Below are 27,421 nucleotides of genomic sequence, written 5' to 3' on the forward strand. Positions count from 1 at the left end.
TACGTAATTTCACATTGACAACTCTAGCGAGTTTAATACGCTGCGGTGTACTTGGAAACATCGATTCATGATTGTGTTAGGTAGATTCACAAATGGAAATGGTAATAACACTGTTTTCAAAAATTTTGCTGTGCAACTTTTTCGTAACTTCGTTACAACGCATTCGTGATGAATTGTCGAATGTGATTTAAGACCACAAGTTGAAGATGAATGATTTGTTTTATTCAAATAAAAAATACTTCGGGTGTGATGACTTTAATTTTAATATTGACAAATGCGTTGATTAGCATGACCAGTTTACAAAATGACACTTTAAAAATAGGGTCTGACGACTTGTATTTTAATATTGACAAATGCAGTGATGAGTATGACCAGTTTACAAAATCTATATAATGTTTTTGTTGTATGTGTGTTATCATCAAACAAATGTGTGATTTGATTCAAGTTTTACGATTAGACGTTATTTTTTCGCGGTTGGAATAAAACGAAAGTTCGTTGAAATAGGATACTTACGAGTTCAATAATATTCTCTATCGATGAATGCGAATAACCCAACAGCCACAAGCAGAACTAAAAATTTTGATGCTGTTTTGTGGTTAACTCAAGTCAGTGACTATCTTTGCATTGATTTTAAGAATGATCATGACGAGTTAACGGGATAAATTAGTTTAATGTGATAATAACTATACCCGTAAGAATTGCTGGCATTTCGATATCTTTTACACAGTAATATACGGATTCACTTGCGATAAATTCATTCTCTTCTGCGATTGACCGTGTAATCAAATCTTGTATATTCGAAACATAATATGTTTATGTCAAGTCGTATATGCACCGAATAGTAATAACTTTGGCTTACAGAATAGTAACGAGCTTAACAGTTGAATAAAAAGATCGGTCATATGAGTACAGTCAGGATGAATGATTCAAGTGTGCAAGTTGTAGTGATATAATCAAGTAAGTCAAAATCGGATTTATGACTTGTGAATATTGTTTGTGAATAAGTCCTTTGAGTGTGGTAAGATATTGAAATGTCGGGATGTACTAGCGCTTCATTTCCATAAACTCAGTTGCAACAAAAATAATTATAGACCAATGATAAAGTTGTAAGTTTCAACGTTCTGTTTCAAATCATTGTGTGAATAATCCGACAAACACGCCATCAACATTCTTAATATTATTGATATAAGACATTACCATGTTTACAGACTTTAAATAATATTATCCTGATGTCAAGGCGGTAAATTAACATATTCGGATACAATTCAGCTTTACCTGTAGCGCAAGTGAGATTTCTAGTTGGTAAATTAACACATTGATTGACTATTATCATGATTCTTATGACGCAACTAAAGTCAATCCGATTCAAGAAGCGTGAAAACTTATAGCGATTGTGTGGAAATCGAAAACGGAGCTGAAAGTTTCTCAAGTCAAGTAATATTCAGTTTCAAAAAGATCAAACTCCTAAAAAGATTAGGGTTATACCGACAATTGACAATTTGTTGGTATTCAAGTCGCCGCCGTTGTGGTTCTATTATTCGTTACCCTTGTGAGCGATCGTATGATTTTACAATTATTTCACACCTATTTGAGTATGCGGTAACCTCACAAAGGATTAGGGTTAGGACGGCAATACGTGACAATTTGTTGCTATTCAAGTTACCCACACTGGCGGTTCTGTTATTTGTTACTTATTAAATCTTACCAGTGAAATCAAGTTCTGCAACAAACTCATTACTAAAATTTCACCGCCTGAGCGATCGGTATGTCTGTAACACCAAGTCACTAAAGATGGTTATGTCCGAGACATTATCTTGTCAGCGATCGCACGATTTGCAATCTATTTTAAACTTTTTTTGAAGTGTTAATTTGCGAGCGCGGTTATTGTTGGTTTTCGAATCACCGTCTGCGCCGGCTCTGTGACCAATTAATTACCAAAATATTGACATGCGAGTAATTCCTAGATTTAGCAAACTATTTCACACCATTTTGCTGTACGGTTTGACCGAGCTACTGTTCAGTATACTGTAGTCGCACAAAACATCCAACCAGCTGTACGGGAAACAATTCAGGATGTGAGCGGGCAGGATGCCAGAGTCATTTGTCGCACGAAATATAGGTCGCGCTCGAAAACAAACCGCTTGCACAACCCGCCGCGTTTCTGAATTTCCTGTTTGCGAAACGGACGCTTTTAGCGTGTCACACAGGTCAAAATGCAGCGAATGTGACATCCGAAATGCAATTTTACGACTTCCGAAAGGCCTATTTTCGACCAACAGGGAGCTCAAAATACACCGTTTCTGACTCCAAAATGCGGCATTTTCAATTCCGGAAGTCTTTGTTTATTTATTATATTAGCACATCACGACCGGCTATTTACACTATTAGCCCGGCACCTTTCGCATAGCTCAATTTACACCTTTTGACAATCCATGTGAACGAATTACGATCGTTTCACAACTACTTACTTACTTGAGTAGATTTAAAGTCAGTCAATTCTACTTCTACTTCAAGTAGTTTTTGGTTGCTATGGGAGAAGTACTTCTACTACTCGTATTTGAGTAGATTTTTTTCGTCGCTACTACTATTAATTCTACTTGAGTAGCTTTCTTGACTACTTTGACCACCTCTGCCTACTACTACATCATCTACTGTGAAGCCATTTTTCTTCAGCGCCCCCATATCGCCCCCCTGATCCCAGCGCCCCCCATATCGCCCCCTGAGCGTTTCCATCCTTAAAAATCGCCAGCGCCCCTTGGGGGTCGCTGGAGACAAATTTAAGAACCACTGGTAAAAACTAATCTAAGCTCACATTGATCTCCTCAAGTGCGAGTTAACCTATATTATCCACAAACATACTAACCTATACTACCCACAAACATACTATTTTTCATGGCATATGTAGGAAGAGGCAATATCTAAAAAATAGAGCCAATTCGGCAAAAGCAATGTAATTTTCGGACTCAGTGCCCCTGATATACCCCTAGATCGACCTCACATATCATGATTTTGGAAAAAACATATTTTTGTTGGTGCCCTGTGTGGCAATAGAGAGAGAGAGAGAGAGAGTCTTTATTTTCATCGAACCAAAATACATAACAAACGGCAGTGATGGTGGTACAGAAAATATGCGTGCACAGTATTCGGTATTAGATAGGAATGATCGATAAGACCCAGTGTTGGGATCAAGTCACTACCTTCGAGTCACGAGTCATTTCGAGTCATTGCACATTTTGACTCGAGTCAAGTCAAGTCAATTGATTTTTGAAGGTGACTCGAGTCAAGTCAAGTCACTCGATTTTTGGAGGTGACTCGAGTCAAGTCGAGTCAAGTCAAGTCAAGTCACGATTCAAGTCAAGTTGCCTTTTCGAAGTATGAGGCATGCTTACGTCATTGCATTTTGCTAGCTGTCAGAAATGCAGATTGAGTGGTCATTGATTCCGGACTCATGAACGAATAAACAGTTAAATATAAACGCAAGAAGGCGCTTTATTGCTCACATATGCGTAGAAATGCCAAAATAGAGAATAGAGAAACGAATTGATAAGATGCAATATTACTCAGTTACAAATTGATATGATACAATTCCAGCCATCGCTAATGGTTGAGGACTATATAAACTATATTGGAATTCAATATCAATAAAACAAGCAGTTTGGTTAAGTTAAGAACAGAAATAGACATTTTGCTATTTAATTACTTTACTATACTAGTTTACGACAGCGTATAAGCTGTAAGCTTCGATCACTTGGTTTGCGAACAATTTATTTGTGTGAGAACAATGGAAATTCAGTAAGACGCACGATCATTGAATGATTGGTCGCTCTCACGGGTTACATCCACGTTTCGCGCACAGTCCGAACATATGCAAGACACAATGGTTTTTATCGACGTCGATTGCTTGATGACTTGAAATTGACTCGTGAATTTTGCTCCGAGTCACGAGTCAATCCGCATTTCTGATACGCCGAGTCAAGTCAAGTCAAGTCATTTTAGCAAAGTGACTCGAGTCAAGTCAAGTCATGCGAAAAAGGTGACTCGAGTCTGACTCGAGTCAAGTCATGACTCGAGTCATCCCAACACTGATAAGACCGTGAAGGTCATCTAGTCTGATCACACCAGCATCAAACAGGTACACTTGACTCAGAACAGTCTGGCTGTGAAAAAATGTTTAGTTAGGAAAGGAAAATAAAAAAAAAATTAAACAATGGTAGCAAATGATCAATGAAGCAATGTCTGGGCGAGGTAGGGCAACAGTGTTAGTGTAGCGACAAGAGGTGATCAAGTAGGGCTTTTTTGAATCTATTATAAGGCAATTCACGGATATGTGATGGTAATGCATTCCAGATGATAGGTCCCGAGTAGTCAATATATCTCTTAGTTAGGTTGCTATTGGGTTGGGGTAAGTAGGCGTTTCCTTTAGACGAAGATCTCGTGTAATGGGAATGGACATGTTTAGCAGGTATGAAAAAGTCATCAAACACAGGAGGGAGACTATTGGAAAAATATTTGTGAACAACTTTTGATACTTCGAAGCGATACAGTTCATCAACTCGCAAAACTGCAATATTGTCGCGTACATGTATTCGTCCAGCTATAATCTCTATATTTCAATATTAATTGTATTACAATTAACCAAATGCATATTCGCATTGCGCGTTTCCTTGTCATATCTACAATATGCTCCCTGGGCCCATTTATTGTGAATTTCAACGTCTGTGACGCAAAACGCCATGTAGCGAAAACCGCCGCCGATTTGTTTGCATTATTAACATGCGGAGACATATGGGGAGATACCACTATCAGATGTGATACCAGGCTCGCGATGCTACCGCGCTTCGCATTTCGTGTCACGTTGGAACTGCAAATATGAAAATTGCGTGTTTAGGAACTTAAGAATGTACACACGTACAAACGTTGGTTGGATAGATGAGGGGGAAATGGTGCACCGACTACAATGTCATTTGCCGCCATGACTCAAGAGCGTATTATGTAGTTTCTATGCCAAATGCCCAAATGTTTCGTCCTGTTGCAATTACAAATATGATGAATTCGACTAGTTTTCGACGCATTCGGGGATTTGATGACAAATCGTCAAGTATAAAACAGATCGATGGTTCATTTACACGAATTGCGATGGTCCTCGTATCTAGTGCAGTGGACCAAGAAGTTCTCAACCGATTCCTCAGTGTAACATATTCCACTAAGTCCACTATTGTGCCACCCAATACGGTGGAAGTGTCCGTTGAGATATTATAAGGGTTAACATAAAATGCACTACCACATCCGCGTCCATTTTAGAACCATCTGTATATATTTTTATACATAAATGTAGCTGGTCTCTACGTATTCCTAATCCTCATTCCTGAACGGTTTTCTAAGATGGTGACAAACAAAAATTTGCAGACAAGTATCTTACGACTTGCGAAAATCTAGTAACTATGAGTGTTCCGATTGCGAACCGAGCAGTAGACTTCGGGACATGTCGAGTATTCGAGTATCAGCATGGCGTCAATATTTACTTTTTTGTGTATATAATGCATGAAAGTGTTCCACGATGGGAGAGAATGTTGCACCTAAGCGGTTACGCAAGTTCCTAATATAAGTTAAAATTTCAAAGAAATTTATTTTTTAGGTTCTAATGCCCCCAGCCTAACAACTTTATCGAACAGCCAGCATAATTTGAAGGCAAACGTTATTTTGAGCTACCCTACTGTCAACTGCTAATCTAGTCACGATTATGTATTTGGAATTTCCCCTGCATACCAGACTTTTCACTGCGATATATAGAATCATGTGACACTGGCTAAATGATGATTAAAACAAGATGCAGTTGGTCGAACAGGTTGACTGTAACAGATAGACACGTGATACTTTTCTGTTATGAGACCGCGACACATTGTAACAGATCAAAAACAATATTTATCAGATGAAAGAAACCCAGAGGCGTTTTGTCTGCATGGTAACCCGAAATTATGTTGGTTGTTAAGCGTCTGTACTCGTGGTCAGAGGTGGTGTAAAAGACAGTATTTCTATTAAAGTGAAAGTCGGAGTAATGCAGTCGGCAATATTCTACAGTTGAGAAAGGAATGCTTCGTCGATTCTGTTTGTCTATTGAAGGTTTCTGGAACTTTCTTCGTCCAAGGATCCTTATTAGTCTTACGAATTCAATTCATAACAATGCCAATCAATGCCAACAAGTCGTATAACAATGTCAATCAACGGAGATGTTATAAGAGTAGCAGAGGGGGCTGAAGGAGACATTTCTCTCCCCCATTTATCGTAAATTTTGTAAATTGCCACCAATTGAAGGTATTTCATGACAGATATATTTATCTTCAAATTTAAGGCTCTTTTTTATGGATTTCAAAACGTAGGCTAATTAAAATATATCAAATTGGTCTGGTCAGGGGCGTATCTAGCTGGAAAAAACGGGGGGGTACCTTTAGCAAAGGGGGGTGTTTTTAAAAGGATAGGGTGTACCTAGTTCTAACCGATTGATCAGGATAAATGCATGCACAAATGCAGATATTACCATGGTGAGATAATCTTACTCGTGTTTGTGACTTCTTCATTCGCATATACAAAACTAAGTACAACTAAACATATCATTATAACCCGTTAACATGGTAATAATCAGTTGAAGCCGGCATTAGACTAACGAGCACAAAGAGATATTCTTTTTCGACTGCACCATCGAGATGCTTTGATGACGGAGTTGCGATACGGCCGTGAAGTCATCTAGTCTGCGCCCCCGTTTTTTTCTCCTCCTTGCTATCCGTGATTGCTGAGCGCCTAGCATGGTAACTGCGGATACCGATTTTCGAGTCTTTGTTTTATTAGGCAAGAAAGAAAATAAATAGATACACTCACACCAATGTACATACGTAAATAGCAGTATCAATAATATACGTATGAGTCATATTTAATATATGCTCATTATAGAAAATAATTATATTCAATACTCGGAATTCGCGCGCATTGCGACATGTCCGTCGCGCGTTCCACAAAATTACACTATCTCGCTCGGCATACTTTGTATTGTAGCCATAAGCAGTTGCTGTTGCCTGCAAAACGCATCCTTGATTTTATCTTGTTTGGGCAGTCCACAAAGGGTGCACTCGCAAATATATTTAGTTTGGTACGATATTAATTTTAATGTATTTATTCATTTAGTATGTTATATTTTTATTCAGGTCTGCATGCGGGGAATTATCATGCAACATCAACGGAATTCATCGCTTCTTTTGAAACTGATGACGATAGCTCGATTCCATATTCCATGCTAAACCAAATTTGACGACTCGAGATATGAATGCATGGAATCGCTCTCAGAAGTGGCTTATACTACCTGGCCTTGGCGGGTTGGACAATTCACCAATCGTTCATTTTTCCGTGGTGCACTGGTCGATATTCGTGCAGCCAGCCCACTACGAACAACATGCAACATTGATGGATATTCGGTCATACACACCAGATAAAAATCTGAGCAATGAAAGCACTGTACATTAGAGCCATAAGCGCACAAATACAACGCACAGGCACACGCGTCTGTCATCGCTCCATCAAGTATGCCGGACCACACCTGTGGAACAGTATCACGGCAGTCGTCAAGTCCAGGTCTACATGCAAGCAGTTTGTACTATTCAGCCTGCAGGTCTGCGATATGATATGTCGACATTTTTATTGCTAGTTCTTTTTATGTTTTCTTTTCCTGTGGTGTGTATGCCTCTTATTTACATGCTCTTGGTCAAGGTGGGGTACTGATTGAAATGACAGATCCAAATCATTTAGACCAGCGGTTCTCCACCTTTTTGGACATGCGCCCCCCTTAGCGATGGTCAAAAGGTTGCGCTCCTTGACCCCCCCCCCATCCGCGCACTTATCGTCATTTAAAAAAGAGCACATCATCTAATGCAGTGGTGGGCAACCTTTTTGCTAATCACGGCCGCATTTCGATTACTTATGTAGCCTAAGGCCGCATTCCAGAGCCTAGCCGTTATGAACTAACTGACATTTCTGACGAATTTCCCCGAACTTGTTTGAAAATAGCAAAAAAACATTGAACAGGACATCCATTTAGTTCAAGGTTGGTTGTACTGAGGCTAATCCTAATGCTAGTAGTGACTACAGATAGCACGGCATCGTTATGTAGGCTACTGCCATGGTTAATTTGATCAGATTTGGAATTAAATTGTGTTGATTTAGGGTAGCCTAATCGACGGCGAAACCGGGTAACATATATTCAGAGGTGGTCAGTAACGAAGTACTTCTACTTTTTGAAAGTACTCAAGTAGTTTTCCTCTACTTCTGATACTTACTCAAGTAGATCTGATTTTCTCTACTTCTACTTCGTAATATTCTGTGGTCTACTTACTTACTTTTCGCTATTTTCCGTTTGTCAAGTAGAAGTAGTTTAATCCCCCAATACAAAAGATAGTCTGAGGAATTTCGGGGCTGTTTTCACGGAGTACCAACATTTAATATTCATAAAAGTCAAGTATAGCCCAGAAATTTTGTTGCGCTTCGCGCACAGTAGTTATGTGGAGTGCCAAATATGTTTTCACGAAAGTATCAGTGAATATTATTTAGGTACCGGATTGCTTAGTTCCGCTCACACCGCATTGTCGCCCATATCAAATATTTCGTCACAGTGAATATGACCCACCATAAGATTTGAAACTACCGTTTCGCAATCGAGCAATTACCAATCATATCGTAATATAGCAGCCCATGACGTGCCCTGCTAATCTGAAAAATGCGGCTTTTTAACGCTACACCTGTTTTAGCAGATCACCTTTGAAGCTTTATGGACAAAAGACATGAAATATATTTTCCGCTTTTTCGAGGTGGTCTTTATATTTCACTTCCAATTCCGAGTATCATACTTTGAGTTCTAATTACTTTCAGTTCTTTTGTCTGCAGAATATGCATGTTGAAGCATAAAAGCAAGTGTATAGTAATGCCTCTATTTTCCGAGAATATAGCTACATTATTTATAAATATTACGATTAACAATATTTGTTATTAACGTATACTAATCGCGCAAAGTGTTGAAACCGTATCCGATACAACTTCTCCGTATTGCTCTTCGCCTAAACTTGGGACCTCATAATATGGGGTAGGGCGCCATGTCATGATATTCTCTAAAACGGGGTTTTCTAGTAAACAAAGGGTTAGTATCGCATTTTAATATCAATACTATAATTTGAATCCCATGATGCGAAAGAATGCATATTCTGTCGAAAATTGATACTTCCTGGGATGCAGCAATACGAATCAAGCTCTCTACAGCTTCCGCATAGCACAATTTGCAGCTTTGGACAGTCCATGCGAACGAATTAAGACTGTTTTCAAAACTACTTCCTTACTTGAGGAGATTTAAAGTCAGTCAATTCTACTTCTACTTAAAGTAGCTTTATGAAGCTTACGGAAGAAGTACATCTACTCGTACTTAGTAGATTTTTTCGCCGCTACTTCGACTTCAACTTGAGTAGCTTTCTTGACTACTTTGACCACCTCTGCATATATTGCATCTAAGTCTGTCTTAAGCAGAGCATTTCGCCAGCTATTAATAACAGCTACCCATCGAACCGATCTTTAGGCTACTGCCTAAGATATGAAGTAATTGAATCTTCAAAGAACATCAAAAATTTGTTCTAATGAAGTTCAAATCAGCCTACACTCCGTTGAGCGCGATTGCTGGAGTTTCAATTTGGCGAGCTTTCTCAAACATGAAATAAGTTTCATCTTCAACAATCGTCTTCTCAGAATGGTTGTGAAACATATGTTCAGTTAGAATTCATACAGACTTTGTCAATTTTTCGCCCCCCGTGAGAGCGTCCTGCATCCCCAAGGGAGGCGCGCCCCCAGGTTGAGAGCCACTGATTTAGACACTGTTCAATCGTTGTCCCCATATTGCAATCTTGTGGTGTTTTGATCTGATAAAAATTTCAATAGGATGATTCGGACTACCTATATTTCGTGTCATGCAAATACATGGATCTATCACAGAAAGCACCCGTAAATTTGTTGTCAGATTTAGAATTGTTTAAAAGGAAACGAAGAGTCGTACGAGAGAGAAAACAGTATGCTTGGAAATGTGCTGCAAGGTCCTGTATAAGATGAAACATAGTAAAAAACCCATTTTTACATGTGAGGACTTGAAGGTTAAGGTTTCTACATGGTAAGTTCCCGTCTATTGCATAAAAATTGCTGCAGACATGTGTTTAGAAGCGGAGACTAGTCGGAAATCCCGTTGGGAAGGGTGCTAGTTGCCTGCTTGAGGGTTGTTTGTCAAGTCAGTGAGTACTCCAGTTCGATTGGGCAGTGATAGCAGGTCATCGCATTCGTGCGGCTATAGTGGACTGTATAACTGGACGGCCATGACCAGCATTAATCCTGCATCCCGACAAATAATATTTTCGGTCTATGCCAAAATTGATATTGCAACATATATAAGGTATATTTCGTTTGAAGGTAATCCATTTGTAAATATGCCGCTTTGATGTCGTTGAAATACCTACTGCAAACCGTTGAAATCACACACAGCCAAAAAATTCTCAAGAAATAACCATTAAAAGTCGTAATATAAGGTCGGCAAGCAAGGATTTCCATTACCGCAGGTTAGCGCCGACAAACTTTTGTGCAACATTTTGCGTTCCAGTACTCTTCGTAACAATACGCTTATTAGTCGGACGACTTGTCACAGTTGAGTGACTTCGCTACTGATAATCTCGTCACGTTAATTCGCTAGGTATTTCCCCTTGCACACCACCCTTTTCTCGACGTATCGACGTTTACATAATGATGTTTCGCTGTAAAAAATAATGCTTACTCAACGCAGTACATCGACAGTTTTACTTTCAGGAATTTATGTGTAATACTTTTCTGTTGTGAGTTCGGGATACCTTGTCACACATCGAAAACAATATTTCTAATACGAAAGAACTTTAGAAGTGTTCGGTATCTTGTGGGTGGTATTTTTGAAATGCTTTGGTTGTTGAAATCCTTACTCAGGGTCAGAGATGGACGAGGTAGTCAGCATTTCTGTCCGAGTTGAATGAGGAGAAATGCAGTTGGCTATAATCCAAAGTTGAGCATAGAACGCTCCTTCGATTCTGTTATATTCCGAAATTTGGGTGGCCGTGGCACGTTATTTAATTAGTTGGTGTTGGCGGCCATAGACAGACAAATTGCATTTACGAATTGACTCCCGAATGTTTTAGAGATTCTAAATAATCTTCAAATTTCCTTCGTTCGTTGCGCGATTCAATGCTGCACTTAATTTTTCGATGATAATATAGTGTCGCGGCCGTAGCCTACATAAGTAATCGAAATGCGGCCGTGAACAGCAAAAACTGTTGACCATCTCTGTGCTAGTGCAAGAGTCGGGGACGTTAGTAGTCAAATGAGCCATATAGGCCCTCTATATTTTCAATTTTTGTGGCGACTGTCGGGAACCTATTTGGTCAAATGAGCAACAGTAGTCCGTTTTTCCAATTTTATAGGAATGATTGGGAACCTTATTTTAGTCAAATGAGCCTTATACTTTCAATTTTTATTCCATAGGGGCCATATTACATTGTGAATCAACTGTAGTGTGACAACTGAAGAATCGTGACCTCGTGTTTGAACAGACTCGAACTTCACTACATAAGATTTATCGTATGCGCCATGTTTTATGTGTTAACAACTAGTCCGATATCACTTGTAGACCGGTAGCACTTGTAGATCGCACTAAGCAAGCCATAGTCGAACCCAGTGGTGTCGGGTTGCGATCAGTATATGCCGCGACCTTACGATCACAAATCCACTTTTCAATAATAACCAAAATTGGAAATTCAGTTCTTGTTCACTCCTACGGGCGATATCGTTAGTAATTCGCGCTTTGGCCCTTTGAGTAATGAAATGACGATGAGCGCCAAATTTGTTTAATAAACAACAACCGAAACATCACTACGCTGATTCAGTCGTTTTCCGAGGCATGGTGGTGAGTCGTGTTTATGTGCGAGCAAGGTATTGAGGGCAATTCTTTTGATCGCATCGGGCTCGCGGTCATGCATCATGTAAACTTACTGATATCGCATTATACTCCACAATCAATTTGAAGATGCAATTTCGTTATGAGACAACGCAAAGGAAATTACTATGCCATAGAATAAACGAATATGTTTTTGAGGTAAAACCAATAATGAGAAACAATATTTCATGAAAATTATTCATTTGAAATTCATTCAGTTTATTTCAAAGCTACGACCCAGTCGCTGGTTGCCAACCCATGTCCTATATAACGTACGCTATATCATCCAATTTTCAGTAGTTTAGAACAGCGATTCATTGGAGTTTCAATCATAAATCATATCATTATTAATTCTTAAGGTGTGAAAAGGTGAATTTATCAGTTTGCTAATTACAGAATTTAGTATCATTTGCGGCTGAACTGTAAAATATGGCAAATCTGAGGCGTCAATCAGGTACGATTCCGTTATCACTGATTCTCATCCTCATTGCAACCCTCGTGACAGGTAAGAGCATCCCAATTCTGTGTCACCGGTGCATTTACGAACGTTCCGCTGCAAGATAATATTGATATTAGTGTCAATGCGTTTTACGGCGCCAAGCTACCACGATAACATCGGAACGTTTTTGTTGAGCATTTGCAGGCCTCAACCTGTTCCGTTGAATTTTGCATTAATGATGTCATATAGGCCTATGAGTAAATTGTCGGCGTTGCAATGGTTTCGCCCCTAAGACCTACTTTGACTAATTTATTCGTGCGATATTAAGAGGGCGATGTTTTGTCCTAGCGTGAGTCTGTCACACCATTGTTGTACCGCCGATATGCCGCAGATTATAATTTTGTAATATAGGCTACAAGAATGAGTCAGAAATCAGAATGTGATCAATTCATCGTTCCTTTCAACTCGCGTTTCACCCTGGCCTTGGCTATTTTTGGATGTTTTGGTCCGAAAAGGATGGTACATATAAATCGGAAACATGTATCTCCACGAAACCGACATTGACAGGCAAATACCTACTTTGGAATTCATTTAGTCCAAGACGCAGAAAGAGCAACCTCATAGGCACCCTGGTGCAGAGCGTCGATTATATGTATATTGATGATTGGGGTGTTTTCTTTTTACCGAAAAAAAGGAAAATCTTGACTCAAAATATCAAAATTTTGACTTTTATGATCAAAACAATCTGAATTCTCACCAAATTTTGACCTAACGTATGCAAATAAGGTGTTTTCCCACATAATGGTAAAATTGTACCACTTATCTTCATTTCTGGTCGGAACGGGCTATCCTAACGAAGTAGTTTGGCCTGAAAATACGTTTTTGGCTTGGAAACAAGAAAAATCTTACATGAAAAGAACTAATTATTGAACGAAGTCTGGCCCTTTGAAGAATTCTAGTAGTTACAATACGAATTACGGTAGAAATAATTAAGATTTGTTGTAGTACCACGAGAGATACTTTCATACATTCACTACATAAAAAGTGCATGTCCTTACTAAGAAGCTTGCCAAGAATGTAGAGAGCGTTCAACAGCAGCAGTTGTTGGTTGACAACACTCATGTTGTGCGTACACTGCTGGTGACACACCGTGTTGCTTCATTCCTAAATTGTTTTCTACATCACAATTTTTCATCGCGCGCTTCGTAATATAAGAATGTCTTCAGTTAGGACAGGTATTCTAAAATTCCCTTGTATAACGGGCCACATTCTAACAGCAAAAAACGATGCGGGCCGCAGAACATTATTACCATGTATTTATGGGCTACTAATAAATTTAAGCTACTGTAGCCTATTTACCAGTCGTATACGGGCATTTAGTAGGGGAGATGTGGTACCGATGGATCAAAACTTGCAAGATGATCTCTAGCCCTCAAATCTTCAGCCGAGAATAGCGGATCTTTTGCTGTCTCAATACTTTGATACAAGCTCTAACTATCGCGGACATTTACATGGACATCCGATTTAAAAAAAAAATAATTATGAACGTTTAAAATTTGTTGCTCGAACGTGTCATCGGTCCCCACCCAGTGGGTCCAAAGGCACACGACCCGGGGACCTATGACACATATACCCTAAAACACTCAAATATGACTACTTTTCTTGCTCAGCATTATAATCTAAGCTACAGCAAGCCAAAGAAGAATGTTCGGTCGCAACTGTCAAAAAATAGAATAAATATTAACTCAAATGCTGTCCTAAAATCTCGTTTCGGTTTAGGCTCGTACTTATAAATTTGAGGGTACATACATATTGCCCGAAAATCGACTGTGTGACTTCCAAATACCTCATTATAGCAATAAAACATCATATGCAATTATTACATAAGGATTTTCTGTACGTAGGCATGTTTCTTTGTTTCATGACTAGTATGCTTGATTATTTTGCTTGATTTGGCTATTGTATCATCGGTCCCCACCCTAAGAATTTTATACATGAATCGAAAAAAAGTCCACCCAAGGAAAGTACTGAAAAAAATAATAGGTGCCATTATATAGCCTGATACAAGCCCTACACTTCAAAATAAAAATGATTGCTGGTTTGTTCGTGTTGAAGGTTACAAAGAAAAATGTATATGTCGATCTAAATTTAGTTTACACCCCCTAAAACAAAAATCATCTGTGAGAGACCCCATAGCTCGCGCACGTCGAATTTTTTTGTATGTGAGAAAAGATTTTGCCAGCATGCAATTGTAGACAAGTTCACGGAGTGTAATCATGGAATTATCATAGAGAATTTTCAAAGTATTTTCGGTCCCAGTGATCCATCGGTACCACATCTCCCCATCTTTTAAGCATTCTAAAGCATTAATGGACAGCGTTCGTAAATTTGCGGTTGCTGTTTTTTGTGAGAATACGTTTCCTCCAGCGGCGCAAGTAATGGGGCGTGCAATGCATTCGTCGTCATTTCGGTATATGCACTTCTAAACTAGCCCTTCCACCATATAACCGAGCTATATGTCTCAATGCGTGAGCGAGAAAGTTCAAAATTAAGGTAACTTTTTCGTGACATAGGCCATTATCATCACTTCGCGAGCTCTCAGTGGTATGAGAAGAAGTCAGTCGTTCGGGTTCATTTCTGAGCAAACCAATCAACCGCCCCCTTTCCTTCCATTGCTGTAGCCCCGCACCAATAGTTACAGAAGTCAGCTTGGTCAAGTTGATGATTTACGCTGGTCCCGTCCCCATGTTTGCCCTGCCAGCAATTCCTCTGCAAATATGTCCACTCTGATAAAATGCACCTATATAATTAGCTATGCAATGTCAGTGGAGTCGGTGGATTTGTCCAATGCTGTCAATCAATCAGGTTTATTAATATTTTCATTGTTTCAAAACATCACAAGTGTGAGATACAATGAAAAGATATAGGAAGGTGACGAAACAACTTGGAGTAGCCTTTAAGATCTAAGACACCCACCCTAGCCTAGGCGAAGTAAAGAAGAGGCATGCACACCGAATGAAAAGTAAATGCAGAGAATAAAAGACTCAAGCGACAAAATGAGACGGCAGGTGGCGAAGGGCGAGGTCGATGTTAGATCGCGGTTCGGTAATCCTGAAGGCTGGCTATTATTCATTTAGAAGAAGTTGGTTGTATTTCGACTTGAATGCGGACATGCTCGACGACTGTCGGGTGGCTGCTGGGTGGCTAAAATGAGTATATACGCGGCAACGTATTTCATAACATGCGATAAAAAATCTTCTGACATTGCTGTTACTCTTCTGGCCACGGTTGAATCGGATAACTGTAGATTTGAAATTTGCCAGGTGATGTTGTCCTTGCTGCTAAGATTCGGAAACAGCGAATATTCGCACAGTATGTTAAAGTTTTATTGAAATAACACCTTCTCTATCATATTTCTTGGGTTTCGTGATATACCAAGCAATTTTGAACGATGTGTCTGTAACATCGTCCGCAATTTTAACAACGCCTCTAAATAAGGATTTCAGGCTTGACACCTAGTTGGTAACTTTTTCTAAGATCAGGCGATATATGTATATATATAACTATACAGAAGAGAATGCCGAGGTATCATTTTAGGCTTCTACGCTTCGTTACGACAACTTTTCTTCGACAAATATGACACATCGGTATTCCACTTATATCTGAGAAAGCAAATTTAATTTTCCAGGCAGAGCTACATCACAAACCAAGTTTTTGCTGTTTAATTTCCCGTTCTTTGTTCTTGTTTCTTTTAAAACAATTCGCGGTGAGTGGATCACTCTTTAGAAGTGTACGACACTACAGCGGGATTCTCTTGAAACAGGAGTCCATCCGAATACCGATTTAAGACGATAACTATCAATTCGGGCACATATCAAGAAACTAGAACACAACAAAGAATAAGTTGGCAATTACAATTTCAAATACAGATAATGTGTAAGAATACAGTGGCAGTTGTAATTGCGCCGTCTGGGGCAGTCTCCGGGCCGCACCGCACCATCTGCGGGCCGCGGGTTGGGAACCCCTGAGTTGGGATATTGCGGTACGTTGACCATAACGCCATGTCCGCGTATTTGTTTTATTTGACCGTTTATGATTCACAATGAGCAGACGATTGGGCGTTTACAACAGTAGGCCTACAAAGTAGGCTACAAGCTGTAAAAGAGTGCAGTGCAAAATATACGATACTAATCAAATGCGTCTCCTACTTTTCACGATAATATATAAATTATATACAGGGCTATTTCCATTAAAAAAAATTTCCAAGGGGTTCAAAAGTGAAACAAATTGGAAGTCCCTACAGTGTGAATCCTAAAAAATGGACCTGGTGTAGATTCCACCTATATGTTTTTTGTGAACTCGAACCTCTGAATCCAATCCCCAAAGTTCTCATTCCGAACATTAGCACACTAATGCATTGTCTCTACAATCAAGATGTCTCTGGAAAAAAGAGCTCAGGAGGCTTCCGATACGGAGGTGGATATGAAGGAGGAGGTGGTGGTTCGTCCACCGGCGGTGGATCACTCGGAACTGGGTATAGATATCAAAAATACACTATTTCCTATAAATAATTTTTATTCCGTTACTATCTCTATCTATGTGTGCGTGTGTGTGTTGGTATATGTCTGTATAAGCCGAGTAGAGAGAGAGCGAATTAATCGCAATATGAGTGTTAGCACTGAAAGAAATATTTTTTCTGGTGTAGCGTTTGATATCGGGTCCATTTCAGCGCGATTGTTGGAATAGTAATAGCCGGAGTCTTCCTATTTTTTGTCCTTCTGATCTGGTGCAAGCGCAATGAACCACGCAAAGAACCCACAAAGTCGAGCATTGCAGTTATGCGTCAGCCTGCACCCGCCAACGAATACGGTGAGAGAAATGCTTGCGATTTAAGCGTGAGGAATATCAAGGTTATTCACCGGCTGCTCTTGGTCCTGTACAACCGTGTTTGTAACGACTGGAGTCGCAATGGTTCGGTGATTGGACTTGCCGCGAGTCATTTTCTTAAATATGAAAAATTATACGACTCATTTTGAGTCACTTTGTGTGTAATGACTTATAGTTGTCATCGGGTCAATGATTCTATTAAGCCATAAGTCTTGAAACAAATAGTGCCGGGAAATGTCTTAAGTTCGTTTAAACATAGCCTACCTGTTAAAAGTATAGGTGGTCATAGTGGTCATCGTTGGTACTCAAGTAGAAATAGTCTAAAATTAAAACTACTGACCAAGTGACCATATCTGATTGAGAATGAATGCGAGTAGTCCGTTTCACTCTAGCTGAATCGTAAATATTAACTTCGACCCAAGATTGAACAGCAATAAATAGTATGACTTGTACTCGGACTCGATTCTCAACTCAACTCGGACTGGACCCTTCGCACCTTGACTTGAGGGTGATCGTATTTTGAAATCGGAGAATAAGGACACTTTTATCAAATCATAAAAGTGAAAAATATACTGGAAATATTGTTGTGTTGATAAAAAAAGATCATCACTCGACTCCCGAATTACTCAGTTTTTAACAATACTTCAGTGGTGTTGACTAAAAATAAAAGGCATGGAAAAAGTCAAAAATGGTATGGACTACGAACTGTGCGCCACTCTACGAGAATGGTCATGACATTTCGACTGATTGATTATATCGCAATTAATAAATCCGAATCAATCTTCACCCGTTTCGCCCCATCATGTAGATGTCCACCACGACCTCAAATACTGCATATGATTATTTTTCAGCTACTGCGAATCTGCAGACGTTGCCTATGTACCGAAGTCCACCAGCATATCAAACCGCTGTACCTTGCTGAGGAAAATCCTCTGGAAAAAAGAAAAAATCATGAAAACATCATGAAACCTCTGTTGCGAAGCTTCAGTTGCTTATGACTAGGGCGATTATTTTTTACCTAAAAACAGAAGATTTGCACTAGAAAATGATAACTTTGACATTTTTGTACATTAAAAAAAACTAATATACACATAGTAATTAAATCAGGCGTTGTTGCAGATACTGTTAGAATTGTAGTACTCTTCGACATCTCAGGTTGGAACTGTCTGTCATAACGAAGTGGCTTGGCAGAAATAGAGAAAATCGTTCAACAGCAGCAGTTGTTTGCTCACAACATGGAAGTTCAGTGTATACTGCTGTAGTGCTAGTAACACACTTGTTGTTTCACACCAACAATGTACAATCGCACTTTTTGATCGCAACCCAAATCTCAATTTTGGTAACATCTCGCGATCCACCCATACGTAGAGAAACACCGTGCTGTAAGAACCAATATACACCACCGTCACCACGCAGTCAAGTTTCTGAATCTGATTTGAGATATCGGCCTGAGGTTGTGATAATTTCGGACCTACTAAAAATTTCAATCGCTTTTAGGTGTGTTGATCATCGGACCATCAACTTATTTGCTGGGTGTTCGATGGTTTATGATTTAAAAGGAGTGCACTCTCAATGAAAAAGTGCGTATTTCCACCCGTGTGCCACCTCTGATATACGGGTGTGATTATACATCGATGGCTCACAAAACCAGAACCTACCTCATACTTATACCGCAGTGAGTGTGGAAAATGATCCATCCACAACAGTATACTATTGGCAAGTGAAGTAGGCTACAAGGTGTAAAATGTCGGCTGCAAAGTTCACTGACAATGCTATCTCTGCGACCCCAATGAAATGAAGTTTGCAAAAAAAGTTTGACTTTGTACACAATTTTGACTATTTCTTTTAAGCTAACGCTACAATTTTGTCAAAATCTGACTTTTTGACATGTAATTAATAACACTGGCCAACAACATGAAAAATATTTTTTTAGGCAGACATTCTAAAAGCCGTTTCTGGGGTTTTTGAGGTTGCTGATTACGAATATCATATTAGTTTTGTCAGATTGGCTCTTTGTCAGAAGATATTTATACCCCTAGAAAGCCCAAAATTACTGTATTTACATATTTATATATTATTTGCTTTTCTCCAATAAATAGATTTCGATTGAAGACAATCTTAACCCTTTTGAAATCGGGTCAGTTTTCGCGAAACTGACCATCACTTTTCAAATTCATACCGTGACCTCAGCAAGACTTAACTCTGGGCTGTTTCAGTTTAAAAGTGGGCGGACTATACCCCTCTACCGTTTCCGCCCTCGATCGACACCCCAAGACATGTCTAGGGTTTTGTATAAGACTAAATAAACAAACTTTTTCTCTAAAAAATCTCTTTCTTTCTCTCATTTTTCAAGACTGACCCCCAGGATAGCGCCAGAGAGTCAAAAATGATGCATGAGTGCGTAGCCACCGTTGCCTGGTTTCAAACAAGCCGTCAACCATGGCCGTAAACCATGCCGCTCGCCAGTTATCGAAAAATCAAAAATACATGAAAAATTTACATATGGGCGTGGTCAGTAAGTGGTCACTATGGTCAACTTCAAGATCAATACCGAATCGGACCCCTACCGCCCAGTTAATGGCATGAAACAACGTGGTATACTTTGTCTTGTCGTATCCAGCCATTTGCAGGCATAGTAAACCAGTTTATGACTCATATTCGGTCACGAACTTAACTATGTTCTGGAAAATCACCGAAGCGTGACCACAATTACCAAACCCCTTCAGAATACTTCCAAGAACAAGTTTTGATGTTTGAGACTATGAAAAATTACACAGAACACCGTACAAGTCGACTTCTGATATTCTGGCAGAATGTCTGACTAGATTTCCCACTCGGAAAATATCTGGAAATTTTTGGTGATAACCACTTTTTTCTGCATGCGTATTTTCGGCCGAACTCCTTATGTAAGATCGTCGGTGCTCGAAAATTGTCATGCCTTATGCCTTCGAATTAGGTATCATATAAATCAGAAGATTGCTAGCTTTCCCTACAAACAAAAATGAAGCCTATAGGACGTAGACAAATAAAGATAGGGCCAGATGAAGTTGACCGATTCCGTATACGGAATCCGATTTTAAAAGGGTTAAGCCTGGGCGGATCAGTTCAAGATAAACCGTTCATCAACCTCGTAGTCAAGCGTGTGTCCTGCCATGTTAAATTTGATCAGTTTTGGAAATGGATTAAATTGGTTGAGAACCCCTGCTGTAGAGTATAGGGATGGTGTGAACCTCTGAAACGTTCAGGTTCGTGTGAACGCGAACATTTTTGTAAGGTTCTGTGTGAACGCGATCGTGAACCTCATGACGTCACGTGACTCCATATTGCTAATTCCAACTCTACATTTCAGTGAAGTGGTAGCCTATATTAATGTGCACGATGCCTAGCGACAACTTACGCCACATAATGTTACAATGCTTACGTTTTACACGTCGCAAAATGTATCAACTAGGGTAGGGTTGCCATACGTCCGGAATTTCCCGGACATGTCCGGAATTTCACTGAAAAATCTGCGTCCGGGAGGAATTTCTAAAATATGCCCAAATGTCCGGAATTTTGAAGGCTTGAAGCAGGCTCAATAGTTTTTCGTAAACCAACATAAACAATATTATTTTCAAGCAGATTTATGCTATTCAAAATTGTTCTTCGCGCCGCCCGCGAGGTAATGCAACGTATAATGATATTAGTATGGGCACCAGGCACCACCCTCTCCAAAAATGCAATCAAAAGTAATATAATAGCCATCATTTACTGAAATAAGTATGATTGTAATCGCAATTATAAGTTAGCGGTATATTCCTAGAGTTGGTTAAGGCCGTTTGGATGCTTCAATCACAGATGGTGGTTCCAAATCTTGGGGTCGTTCGCCTTTATCTGGGGATCGCGATTATGTTGAACATAATCAGCTTCCTAGGCCGTGAGTAAGTTTGGGCAAGCAGAATTTTTTTAGTAATCAGCTTATCAAGTTTTGAACTTTGCCACGAAACATTTTCAAGTGGGAAAAGAGGTCGCGACCATAAAAGGTTGGAAATCACCGTATGTACAACCTGCTGGTTCATTTTATAGTAGCCTAATAATCAATATTATTGACAGAATTCATACATAAAATTTAACAGCCAAATGAACATAGTAAGTGCACAACAAGTTACATCGACTACCCAGGATCAGTTCTTTTTGGGCGGAAGAGGGGGGGGGGAGGTTATTTCGAACCTGATAACACATATACATATAGCCCACCGACCTAACAGTATAGCAGGGCTGTCAAACACAATCCTGACAGGCCAGACACGGACCGCCAGATGATTTCATCAGGCACGTGGAGGAATCTATTGCAGACCCTACCAAGTAGCAATCACCAGAGCTGACATTACAGATGGCCCAATTCATTACCTATGTTCCACTCCAGTCCTGTTTAGCGTATACAGTCGTTGGGCAATGCTTTGCTAGTGTGACGTCATATTGACGGTCAATGAGTGTCACCTCATTTTAAAATCCACTAGTGGGCGCTAAAGAGTGTCCGGAATTGGCTTAACCAAAATATGGTAACCCTAAACTAGGGCTATCAAATGATATAGTAATCCGTCTTCCGTCGCTTTGCCAACACTCTCAACGAGGACTTGCAAGGGGATATAAGCTTACGCCTTAACGGTCTAGGCCAGACCGGACAACGCATTCATTTATATTGAGCATAGTGAAAAACGGGTTTCTATACTCCCCACCGATATTACCCCATTGACAAGTTATACCGCAGTAGCCAACACCCCAATTGCACGGTATTGGTTTTTTATGATACAATAAACACATGAAGTCAAGATTGATCCTGACCCCGTATGCGTGCTAGATTTTTTTAAATCAGATAACGATATTCCTTTGATTTGTTGAATAAGCATAATTCGCTGTCTACATGCAGTGTATTTCGCTCTTGATATTGTGTGATTGCGGTTCAAACTCACTGCAGAGAGTCACTAAATATTCAAAGCTGGATATTCCAAGCAAACTTTCGTAACAAATCAAGTAAAACATTTGAGATTGTCAAGGTGCATGCTCATTTAGCGTTGATTTTGTTATGCTGCCAGCGCCATGCATAGAGTGGCGAAATGCAATTGAAATACAATAAAGTTAAATTGCAATATATGAAAAAGGTTCACAGTCCAGAACCTACCAAGGTTCGTTTGTGAACGTGAACCTCTAAATTTCCGAGGTTCACGCACAGAACGCGAACGTGAACCTCACGTTCACACCACCCCTAAGAGATACTCAACTAAGAGACAATATGTCATCGAAGCTGCCAGGAACCATGACGTTAAATTTGCGTACTCGGAAATTCTTACTCACTCTTTCCCTGCAACCGCCTATTATAGAATTTGCACTCCCGTCGAATCGAATAATTTAGAAAGGTCTTGTTCTCTAATCAAACTTTCGATCTGTTGCACAAGGCCACAGTAGTCGAGCACCAATAAAAGCCCATACCAACCAACCACTATAGAATACTGGTACAACATGAGCTGCACGTCAGCTAAGAACAAAAACTAAAATATTGCAATAAATATGTATTGCAATTTCCAAATGATCGGGGCGAGGACTCCGATGGCAAAGATGAGCGTATTTGTAATTTCTATGTCTCAATCCAATCCAAATCTTTACTCTCATATTCTAATCCTAAACCTAATCCAGAACTTTTGTATTTTCAAATCCCAATCTTAATCCTATTCAAACTTGGAATTTCACTTAGAAAGCTAAAGTCTACATCTTATTTGCCTATATAAAACGCTCAATGGAAGTAAAAGTACATGACGTAATGACGTTGCAAACTTTTTTAAAATCGTTATAGTACAAAAACATTGTCACCATTCGCCAATCGGTAAATCCAATCCTAATACTAATCCATTGAAAATAAAAACTCAAATCATTATCCAATCCTAATCCGCCAAAATTACCCAAATCCAGTTTTCTCAAATCATAATCCTATTCCCGCTCATTGCTCATCTCCGATAGATGGCGCGTACCATCTGCGACCCAATTATCCGAAATTTTATGCCGGTGATATCATATTTTGTGATACGCTTGTCGATATACAAAGTTCGTTAAAATTCCTTAATAGTTGCTAACGATTGTTAACGAGTAACAACCGAAAATATTTCAAAATGAATATGCAATTCAATTTGAAAGAATTTCATGTCATTGTAACATATTTTGCAGGGTTGTAACCAAGTTACATTGTTCCGAGTCACGAGTCAATCTTACTTTTGTGGTTTTGACTCGAGTCAAGTCGAGTCATTTTCAATTCATCACCGAGTCGAGTCCGAGTCCAAGTCACCGTTTAAAGGCTCAAGTCCGAGTCATAGTGTTATGACTCGAGTCGAGTCCAAGTCATAGCATTGAAGTCATGTTCAACTCATGTTTTCAATCCTGAATTAGCTTATAGCTTATAGAGAATCAACGAATTCATTGTACATGCTATCTGATATAGAACCAACGAATTCACGTCTAGATATCAGCTGATAGAGAATCAGCAGATGCATGTTTATGTAGACGTACAGTTTTTGTTTCACATTATCAGGTGGTTAATTGACTAAAAAAAGGTCAGCTTTCCTGCTCAGCTCTCGAAATAGCCGCTGGAGCGTTACTAATATGAGAGGAGCCACAAATGGAGATTTCGATTTTTACCGGCCGCCTCATGATATTGTTATATTGTGTAAAAATATGATTCATAGCAAATTTGGCTCAATTCCAACTAGAAAATGCGAATTTATTAGAGTGGAATATTTTGGATATGAAAAAATAGTCGGCTTACTACTAGCATGTAATTATATTATATGAAATAATTTCTCACCAAAAACACTCCCTTTATTTTCAAATATAATATTTTCTCCTCTCTGAGCCAGATTCAGTATTCTTTTTATGCAACATAACAATTTTACCAAGTAGCCACCCAGTAAAATAAATAAGAAGTTATTTTTGAACAACCCTATTGTACAAACATCACACAACATTAGCCATTCATTATTACTCACGTGCACAATGTACATACCTAACAAAACGTCAAATGGATGGAGTGTATTGTGTATTTTCACTGACAGCAGATCAAATCAATGATGCGTTACAATTCAAAAATGGAAAGGAGATCCTTATATATGTTATAGCGACATGGCCTTATAATAAATCCACATCCACTGAAACACGTACCACTGGCGCACTAGATACAGGAATTTACAAGCATTTTTGAACCACAGTGAAGAGCATTGGATACTCATTATTTCTAGTCGCCCAATAATGCAAAGAATCATCGCCTTCAAATCTACACATGAGCTTATCAGTCTCTTCCGAGTACTTGACCATCTGAGTCATTTCATTGCCTCTAATTGAACTTTGCTTCGATTGTTTGCTTGTATAATTGAAAAGTCTCGAGTACTTTGATTGCGGAGGATCTATTACCGCTTCATCACAGGATGATTTTGTACAATGCATTGCTACTATATGTGCTATCGTCTGTTGTTTTTACGACGGCATATCTGATATCAGACGAGTGCAACGAAAGCAGTGGCGACAAATAGCGATATTGGCAGAATTCGTCATATGCGTTGATCTAGCTAGTACGATTCGCAAATTTCTTCATCTTCAAGTCATATAAAATATGCCGAGTCAATGACTTGGGTCGAGTCATGCGTAATGACTCGAGTACAAGTCGAGTCAATCCAAATATTGACTCGAGTCGAGTTTAGTCATTTTCTCTTTTCAAGAAAATGACTCGAGTCAAGTCGAGTCACCAAAAATTCGTGACTCGAGTCTGACTCGAGTCGAGTCATGACTCGAGTCATTAGAACCCTGATATTTTGACAAGTATAAAGACTCGCGAACTGCATATAACTATCAACAAAGCGCAGTTACGGTTCACAGACACAAATTGGGCTATAAAATAAACCGAATTACAATGCCACACCAAGGGAAACTTTCTCAGGATTAGTAACTTTGTTCGTTGACGTATTGAAGCAATTAATAAAAACTATACAATGTGACATTCGATATTATAATGTAGTGGCAGATCGTCCAATAGTACTTATAAATGCGTGCCGGGACCGTGCATTTTCTTGCCCCAGTATCGGTTATAGCTTGATTCCGAATATATCATCACTAAATGATTCGTGAGTGGATTATAAATTTGATTTACAATCCAGACTAGAGTACTCAAGCAGTCAGATATCATCAGGAATATCTTCAACGATCCAGAATTTCTCAAAATGCTGATGGCTGACTATGAGGTTTCATGATGCCCTCTTCAATGTTGTTGCTTTCCAGGCCCCTTTCTTCAGCAACTGTGCCTACATTGGGTTGATATGTTGGAGGATGAAAGTGCATAGGCAACGTCTGCATATTCGCAGTAGCTGAAAAATATTCAGCGGCACTATAAGTTCACGCTGGACATCTGCATGATAAGGCATAAATTTGATGAACTGAAAAAAATCTGGTAGATTTACTGGGAAATCTCTGTAAATTTTGCAACGAATTACCAGTCGCAGCCAATAACTGTGAGTAGCTTGTAATTTTACATTTTGATATGTAATTTTACCTCAATTTAGCTGTAAAGTCAAGTTACGAGAATTTCTTCGCAGAATTACTGGCAGCTACTCGTTTCTGTAGTTTATCAGGCTATTGGCAAAATCGATTAGCTTGAAAATCGCTGCCGCCAATGTTATACGTGGAACTGAATGTTACTGATATCATTTTTGTGGTGATTTGACCTGATTCAACCACTTTCGCGTGACTGGGGTCTATCATACGCTAATTGTTGGCCCTAGTACCAATTTCAGTAAAGTACACTAGGGTAAAAGAAACAACTGACAATCGTAGCTAATGTGGTACACCAGAGCCACTATATTATATTATAAGGCTATGGCTGTACGGCCGGTCTCGTTGGTTACCACGGATAGTACTGATAAGTTAAAATATCAGCTTAGGATGCATAATATTGTTCGGGAAACTAGAAATGTCATCACCGCGTGCTCAGTTGACCATTTGTTAATGGCGGACATGGCGATCTGTCATAGGTTACAGTAGTAGGTCAGGGTTACGCGTTACTGCTTTTTCTGAGTTTCGTAGTAAACAACCAAGGCACAACTGTGACATCACAAGCAGCGTCTGGTTATGTAAGTACAGTAAGTAGTAACATCACGTGGAATATATATCAATTTACACGAGATTAGATGGAAATGAAAGGGACTATATGTAGGCTAATGATAAATGTTTCTGTATGAAAAAGTACGACCTAAATCAAACATTATATTGTGGCCCTCATTTTGAAATTGTTCGAGTGTCGTATCGTCGTCTGGCCATTATTGAGATTTGAGCAAAGAGTGGAGCGCTAATATGGAATCGGTATCTCGCTTAACGTTCTGGGATTCCAACCCGGGTGGAGCGAAGCTTGTTGTGCTTGAAGAAAGTGGATCGTTGAAGATTTCTAGGAATGCTGAATGGGATACCCATCGTAAAAGGTACAGTACTGCATAGTATATGTTACCGTGAATATCTGCGACTGTGCACACCACCGTCCACCGGGATGACTTTGATTTCATTATTGAAATATTTCATTCGCCGCATTCTCTATTCTATTTTTGGATATTAGTTGACTCACATAGTGACCTGTGACACCACATACTCCGCCACAGATGAGTTGAAACTGTTGGCTTGTTCATGTAATTTTCGGGCCATAGCATAAAGATGAACATTTCCATCCACTGCTGGATTTGTTTGGCACACATGCCACCTCAAATTAGGAACATTTTGCTTCAATACATTAGATCAGTGGTACTCAACCTGCGGGGCGCGAGAAATTGACTAAGTCTGTTTGAATTCTGACTAAAGATGTGTTTCACAACCATTTTCAGAAGATGATTGTTGAAGAAGAAGAAACCTATTTCGTGTTTAAGAAAGCTCGCCAAATTCAAACTACAGCAGTCGCACTCAACTTCATTTGAGCAAATTTGTGATATTCTTTGAAGATTTAAAGCAATTCCCACGTGTAAGTCATTCATTACTTAATAGAATTGGCAGTAGCCTAAAGCTCAGTGCGCTGGGTA

General features: G+C 39.4%; 4 protein-coding genes across 5 annotated transcripts in view; 1 reads left to right on the top strand and 3 right to left on the bottom strand.

The window, feature by feature from the left end:
* Positions 1-27,421, bottom strand: part of LOC145440598 (protein LKAAEAR1-like) — a 245,280-nt gene that overhangs the window by 173,401 nt on the left and 44,458 nt on the right. The gene's annotated exons all lie outside the window — the stretch shown is intronic.
* Positions 1-27,421, bottom strand: part of LOC145440592 (uncharacterized) — a 233,858-nt gene that overhangs the window by 108,677 nt on the left and 97,760 nt on the right. The window lies entirely within an intron of this gene.
* Positions 12,379-20,286, top strand: LOC145440879 (uncharacterized). The gene is made up of 4 exons (XM_080318652.1): positions 12,379-12,527; positions 16,896-16,995; positions 17,191-17,330; positions 18,200-20,286. Exons 1-4 carry the CDS (start codon positions 12,452-12,454, stop codon positions 18,268-18,270), a joined length of 387 nt encoding a protein of 128 aa, XP_080174778.1. The 5' UTR covers positions 12,379-12,451; the 3' UTR covers positions 18,271-20,286.
* The window catches only part of LOC145440141 (uncharacterized), a 28,437-nt gene continuing 23,235 nt past the window's right edge, over positions 22,220-27,421 (bottom strand). The window contains exon 4 of the mRNA XM_080317728.1: positions 22,220-25,729. Within this exon, the coding sequence (XP_080173854.1) occupies positions 25,581-25,729 (149 nt within the window). The 3' untranslated portion in view covers positions 22,220-25,580. The remainder of the gene's footprint in view (positions 25,730-27,421) is intronic.

Source organism: Botryllus schlosseri, chromosome 6 (genome assembly GCF_051294905.1).
Source record: "Botryllus schlosseri isolate E-star chromosome 6, Bs_hap1, whole genome shotgun sequence".
NCBI classification, from domain to species: domain Eukaryota; kingdom Metazoa; phylum Chordata; class Ascidiacea; order Stolidobranchia; family Styelidae; genus Botryllus; species Botryllus schlosseri.